Source organism: Lactuca sativa, chromosome 9 (genome assembly GCF_002870075.4).
Source record: "Lactuca sativa cultivar Salinas chromosome 9, Lsat_Salinas_v11, whole genome shotgun sequence".
NCBI lineage: Eukaryota > Viridiplantae > Streptophyta > Magnoliopsida > Asterales > Asteraceae > Lactuca > Lactuca sativa.
The window spans coordinates 160,028,515-160,035,388 of record NC_056631.2 but is presented as its reverse complement, the minus strand read 5'-3'; the positions used below and the strand labels follow the sequence as shown (position 1 = coordinate 160,035,388).

Sequence of the window (6,874 nt, the reverse complement as noted above, 5' to 3'; positions counted from 1 at the left end):
TATGCCTATGGTAGAGTAGACCTTCTTCTGCCTTGCCTTACTAAACCCTACACTAATAGATATAGATATATGATTCATAAATCTTTTAAACTATACTTGTTAAAATATGAAAACTGGAAAACATATGATGAGGTTAAATACATTATTTGTCGATTCTTATTCTAGTGGTTGTACCTTACTATAGACAATCATTTTTTTTTTCATATTTTGGTCCATTTTAAAACCAAATCTATCTTACAACTTGCTAAAAGTTCTTATAACTAATTACTAACAAATTTTAGTATCATGTTTAAAACAGGATAAATTGCATATAAAATACTCTAGTTTTTTCATTGTTTAACTATTAAAAGATTTTTTTTCTGGTTTCTAAGAGTGTTTTTTTTTGTCAAGTAATCCACTGTGAGTTGTTTATTTTAGAAATTCAAAGGTTTAGTGGTAAAAAAATTAAAAAAAAATAGAGCAAATTGCGTTATTGCAATCTATAGTAATTTTAATTAGGGATGAGCATTAGAACCGCCGGAACCGGAACTGGACCGGAACCGAACCGAAACCGGACCGGAACCGGAACCGGAATTGGTAATAGGTCCGGTTACCGGTTCTCCATTTTTATGAAAACCGGTCCCGGTTTGATATTTTTTTCAATTTTTAAAATGCCCATAACTCGCTCATATGAAGTCGAAATTATTTGATTTTTTTTCCAACATGTAATTTGGAGTTTGTAATTCATTTTTGACGGTACAAACATATGTTTTGGTTAGATATTGAATCAGACACATGCCCCGAAAGAAAGCATATCGATGTTGCGTTTTTTTATTTCAGCATTATTTTTTTGTTTTTTTGAATATGTCTCATTTTTTAAATGTGTATAACTCATTCATATGACGTCGGAATTACTTAATTTTTTTCCAGCATGTAATTTGATGTTTGTAGTTCATTTTAGACTATAAAAACACATATTTTGGTTATATATCGAATCAATTATAGACCCCGGAAGACAACATATCAATGCTGCGTTTTTTCTGTTTCAACATTTTTTATTTTTTTTGGAATCTGTCCCCGCTTTTAAAATGCGCATAACTCACTCATATGAAGTCGGTATTACTTGATTATTTTTTCATCATGTAATTTAGTGTTTGTACTTCAATTTAGAATGTAAAAAGTCATAATTTGGTTAAATATTGAATCATTTACAAGCTGCAGAAGATAACATATAATCTACAGTATTTCAACCGGTTCTACTTTAAAAAATAACCGAAAAACCGGGACCGGAACCGAAACCGGCACTAGAACCGGCGGTCCGGTTCCCGGTTCTTATAATATACGAAAACCGGTTCCGGTTCCAAAACTCATCCCTAATTTTAATACTAACATTTAAAGATTAGGCCGCGATTATTTCTAAGAGTGATCGGTATGGGCCAAAACGAGAAATAACGCGGGTGATGTGGTGGGGCGCAACGTTGTCTTAACGGGGAACACCCCCCCCCCCCCCCCCAAATCGTTGCATCTCGTCCTTCAATTCCCATACCAAGGCGCCGCTTTCAATCTCGCTTCACCGCCACTACAGTTTCCCAACTCACCTTACCTTCAACAAAATTTATTTGGTTAAAACCCAAATTTACAACAAAATTTTTTCTCTAGTTTTGCTTCGATGCAACAAACAACCAACCAACCATCACCTACAACACAACAATCGGTTGAAGTCGAAACGGGAGGTAGTAGAAGAGGGAAAGGCAAAGGAAAATCGAAAGAGAAATCGATAGCGGTTGAAACAGAAAGTGCAGACGTTCCACAATAGTGGACACCGGATGATGAATATGCTTTGACGGCGGCTTGGTGTGCTACTTCAAAAGACGAATCGGGGAAATGGAATGAAAAAAGGAGCTTATTAGGGGGCGGTGCTCGACAACTTTCACCCTATTTTAAAGAAAAATTCGTATCGCAACAATGACATGTTGAGCAACAAAAATGGGGTCAAATAACTAAGCGATGCAACAAATTCAACGATATTTACAACTGGCTTCAGGCGCAACAGCAAAGCGGAACCAACGACTTTGATTTGTTCAAATCTGCTAAGGAACAATATCGGGTAGAAATGGGACATGTTTTCGACTTTGAAAAATCATGGGAGTTATTGCGAGCGAATCCAAGGTGGAATAAAACGCCTACATCGTCGGAGGTTCAATCCAAAAGGTCTCGTAATTCTAGCTCAGTCGACGTGTCGGACGCACGGACTCACATCGACCTTAACGCCAACGACGATGAGATCCCGGATGATATCCAAGAGATATCCCCACCACGACGACTGCCCGGAAGCGACAAAGCGAGGAGCACTGCAAGGCATGTGGAGGAGGTGGAGACGAGAGCAAAAGAGGCGGTGGAAATGAGAGCGAAATTCGACGAACACTATTTATTAATAAAAGAAAAAAAATGAGTTGAAATGTCGTCATTTGGAGTTCCTGGAAAGGCAGGCACGAGAGAAGCTGGAGCAAAAAGAGAGGAAACTAATGACACATAAGTTGTCAATTTTTAAGACGAGCGAGGAGGGTTTAGCGTCTGTTGATCTAGCGGTGCTACAAGCGATGAAGGAACAAATTAGGAAGAAATATTTGGGTTAATTAGGATTGTTATGTGGTTTTAGTAGTAATTTGAATGATATTTTAGTTATGATTTTAGGTTTAAAATTATGTTTTTTTAAAATTGTAATCGTAATTTTAGATTTCAAATATTATATATTCTTCTTGTTTTTAAAATTTTATGTTTTATAAAAGATATATTCATGTTAGTGATTAAAAAAATGCAAAAAAGAAAAAAAAAACGAAAAAGAAAAAAAACAAAAAAGTAAAAAAAACAAAAAAGTAAAAAAAAAAAAAAAACCAATCTCGAAAAAAAAAATATATTTATTTTCAAAATGTTGGTGTTGAATCTTGTTGCCCATTTTCCCATTTGATATTATAAGATCATTTGTTTATGTGGCTGTGAGACAACACAATTTAATGTTGGACCTTGTTGCTTACATCCAATGTTTTAAATAACATAAAAAAGATATTTAGATGGTTAAATAACCAAAATATAATGATTTTTACTTCTTATCTAAACAAAATACAAAAAATTATCATAAATAAAATATATAATATGTTGTCTTGAAGATTAAACAAACCAGCGACGGGTCTCCGCGACACTTGTTCTCCAACGCTCTAGAAGAGACATCCGTTATATTTTCCTCGTCGACGCCGTCGTCCGCCGTCTACATGTATCTCTCCTCCCCTTTCCGTCATCTCTCCGCCAATTTACCTTCACCTTCATCCTTAACCTTCAAAACCCTACCCTTACCACCATCATCCTTCCCACTTTTATCCTTTCCCCTGAAAAAACTCCGACTTGACAAATCATATATCGTTCAATCCACCCCGACGAAACCCTCTTCCCCTGAACCCTCCTTGCAAACTACATCCGGCTCTCAAGTCTTCGAAGAACTCCCTCAAAAGCTTCAAGAAATCGCAAAACTCTTCCAATCCGCACAAGACCCAAAAGCCAAATACGAACAGCTCTTGTTTTACGGGAAAAACCTTAAACCGCTTCACCCCCAATTCAAGACTGAAGAGAATAAGGTCAAAGGTTGTGTTTCTCAGGTCTGGTTAAGGGCTTATTTTGATGATTCTCATAAGAGAACTGTCATCTTCGAAGCCGATTCTGATGCTTTGATCACCAAAGGCTTAGCTGCTTTACTGGTTCAAGGTCTTTCTGGTTCCACTGTTCAAGAAATCCTCCGTATCTCGCCTGATTTTATTACGCTTTTGGGTTTGAAACAGAGCTTGTCTCCTTCAAGGAACAATGGGTTCTTGAATATGTTTCAGTTAATGCAAAAGAAGGCATTGATGCTGTACGTTGAAGCCGAGAAAGGAATTGAATCAACAACTGGGATTGTTGAAAACCCCCAAAACAATGTCGATTCTGGTTCAATAAGTTCTGATTTTCCATTAAACACTGATACAGATGTTGATTCAAAGTCAAATGATTTGGTATTAGGAAGCAGAGGACAGAGAATTACAGAGATTTTAAACAAAGAGCTGCAACCTATTCAATTGGAAGTAGAAGATGTTTCATATCAGCATGCTGGTCATGCAGGTGTGCAGGGTAGCAATGGTGAGACGCATTTCAAATTGAAGGTGGTTTCAATGGAGTTTGAAGGCAAGAGTTTGGTTAAAAGACATAGGCTTATTTATTCCCTTTTAGACAAGGAGTTACAGAGTGGATTACACGCCTTATCGATAGAGGCAAAGACACCATCTGAAATTGGTATTTAGCCATGAAATGATGGTGCACTTTTTGATTATTAGTATTAATTTCATAGCCATTTTATCATATATGATTGAAAATACAAACTGTACTTTCTTTATTTGGATATAAAAGAAGCATAACAATATAACATCTGAAGAATTTTAAATCTTGTAATAGTAGGTTTGATCACAAAAGTTGAAATATACATCTGTAGAATTCAATGGAGATATATCTGCTTTATCCTTTTATGTTTCTTTGTTCCTCAAGTATCTTGCTTTTGGTAGTGGGTAAAGATACCAAAGATCTCATTTTTTTGTCATTTTCTTCGATGGGTGTATCATATATTCTTCTCTAATCATTTAAAACTGTAACGTGTATCTGAACTCAATTGTTTGATCTGTTAAATCGTGGAGTTCGATCCTTCTAGATCTGATCAATAAACCTCTAGTTAGGTGTGTTTCAGAGTTCTTAGAACGATTTCGTGAAAGAACAGACACTGGGCAAAGATCCCAAGATCTCATTTTTATATCATTTTCTTTACTGGGTATGTCATATTCTCGTCTGAAAATGATAAAAGTGATCAATCTTTTAAAACATGTTTGATCTATACAAGAAGGGAGAATAAAATCAGTTCTTAGAATGTTTTCTTAATGGAAACAAAACAACATATTTATATATACACTAATCTTATGTTGAGGGGAAACAGAATATGAGAATAATTGAGCAGATTGTTCCTTATATATACATTTCTTTGAGGTCTTTTTTTTTTGTAGGTATGTATAGAGCTCAACAATCGATTATACAGTTGCTTAATCTCCCCTAAACACACATGGAATATCATTGAATTGAGTGAGTTCAGATCTCAATTCGGGCTGTTGAAGGAAAAAGCAAATTAAAACATGGAATTTGAATTTCATCTTTTAGTGATGCAGCTTCTGGCCATAAGGAAACCAGCCGGCGGACTACTCATCTGCAACTCACATCGGCTATGCAACCAGTAAGAGAAATGAAGCAAACCGAAGCTCACTCTCACTCTAAAAGTTCCTCTCACACTATACAAAACTTTGTTGCTCAAAACCTGTCTTTGAAGCTCCATGGCATGGTTACGTGGCAGATACACAAGGCTCGATATGAAATGAATCTTCACCACCCCCGTCTCCCGTTGCCGCTGACTAAAAGGCTTGATCGATTGATTCGCTATCAAGTTGTTATCAAAATAGAGTTCAAGAACAGCGTGCTCAAATCTCACATTAAGTTTCCTGTTAGGGTTTGAGAAATTTGCGATGAAAGTCAAATCTCCATTGAAATTCCCAGGCGAATCGAAGTATATGACGTTCAGGCTCGCATGATTTGTGTCAAAAACAGGGTTTTTTGGCTTGACAACAAGAAAAAAGATCAAAGTTGTGATTCCAAACAAGATTACAAGGACGCTGAAGATCATACAGATGATGGCGCTGCACCAGATGGCCGGATCTGTCCGGCGGTGGTTTCTTAGCAGGAGTTTGTCTCTGGTTTTCGGGAAGTTCTGGTAGAGAAACTCTGTCGTCGGTGTCATCATGGTTTGTAATTGGATACTTTGAGGAGATGGTATTATGGATTGTTGTTTTGAGATGAAAAAACGGGGGACAGGAGAAGGGGTGGTGGCTCGCGACTGGGGTGAAGGAGTACAGTAGACTGATGGTGGTTCTGGTGGTTCGTACGCCGGTGGGAGGGGAGGGCGGATCATCTTTAAGGGAGGAAAAACCACTACGTGAAGCAATGAAGGAGATGAACACCATGAATGATTAGAAAACAGAGTCTTAGAGGTGGGAGTAAAGTAAAGTGGAAAGTAGCCGCTTTGGGAGTGGTGGTGGCCTGGTGGGGTCATGTCTGTCTTTTAAATCCAATTTAACAAAGGTGATTGGGTTTACAATATATTTTTGTGATTTGTCTTTTTTTGATCCATTGTTTTTAGACAAAATTACATAAATGGTCCTTGTTTTTTCTCAAATTTTTAGGTTTTGTCCCTAACTTATTTTTGTTGATGAAGATGGACAGTGTAATTTCTTATTCTTAGGTGGATAGTCATTGGTCCATGTAAAATGACTTTCATACTCTTCATGTATTTTATATTTTTCTTGTAACTATTTTTCATTAAAAAACAAAAATAACTAAAACCCACACCCATTCTCATCCCACCCCGCCCTCACACCTCGTCTTCAAGGCTCCAAAACACAAATCAGAAGACATCATTGTTGATTGGAAATCTGAAACCATCGACAACCATCATGCTTCCTTCGCCAACTACATCTCCTTTCTCCATCTGTAAGACCCTCTATTGCCCCCTTAACCTCACCCCTTCTTCTTATCATAGAACTACCCTCTTCCTTTTCTCCTTCACCGATGCTTCCTCCCCCGTCGATAATACCCTTTATCACCCCTTCCTCTATTCTTATCACTTTATCTTGTAAACGAACACTACAACCATTATCGTGCCCTCTGTTAACTCCACTTTCTTCCTTTCCATTTCTACTAGTAAAGTAAATTGGACGTGGTGGTCCAAGGCGGAGCAACAAGGTGTGTATCGATTTGGTATCACCACCAACTTCCATGGGTT

The 6,874-nt window shown here is 37.2% G+C and overlaps 2 protein-coding genes across 2 annotated transcripts; one reads left to right on the top strand and one right to left on the bottom strand.

The window, feature by feature from the left end:
- The first annotated feature begins 3,124 nt into the window (after positions 1 to 3,124).
- On the top strand, positions 3,125 to 4,526 carry LOC111888119 (sufE-like protein 1, chloroplastic/mitochondrial). Its single transcript, XM_023884238.3, has one exon. The coding sequence runs from the start codon at positions 3,249 to 3,251 to the stop codon at positions 4,302 to 4,304; it is 1,056 nt and encodes a 351-aa protein (XP_023740006.1). The 5' UTR covers positions 3,125 to 3,248; the 3' UTR covers positions 4,305 to 4,526.
- Positions 4,527 to 4,894: 368 nt separating this feature from the next.
- Positions 4,895 to 6,127, bottom strand: LOC111888120 (uncharacterized). The gene has a single exon (XM_023884239.3). The coding sequence runs from the start codon at positions 6,002 to 6,004 to the stop codon at positions 5,192 to 5,194; it is 813 nt and encodes a 270-aa protein (XP_023740007.2). The 5' UTR covers positions 6,005 to 6,127; the 3' UTR covers positions 4,895 to 5,191.
- Positions 6,128 to 6,874: the final 747 nt, after the last annotated feature.

Coding starts and splice junctions, on each gene's coding strand:
- LOC111888119 (XM_023884238.3), top strand. CDS start 3,249: ATGTATCTCTCCTCCCCTTTCCGTCATCTCTCCGCCAATTTACCTTCA.
- LOC111888120 (XM_023884239.3), bottom strand. CDS start 6,004: ATGATCCGCCCTCCCCTCCCACCGGCGTACGAACCACCAGAACCACCA.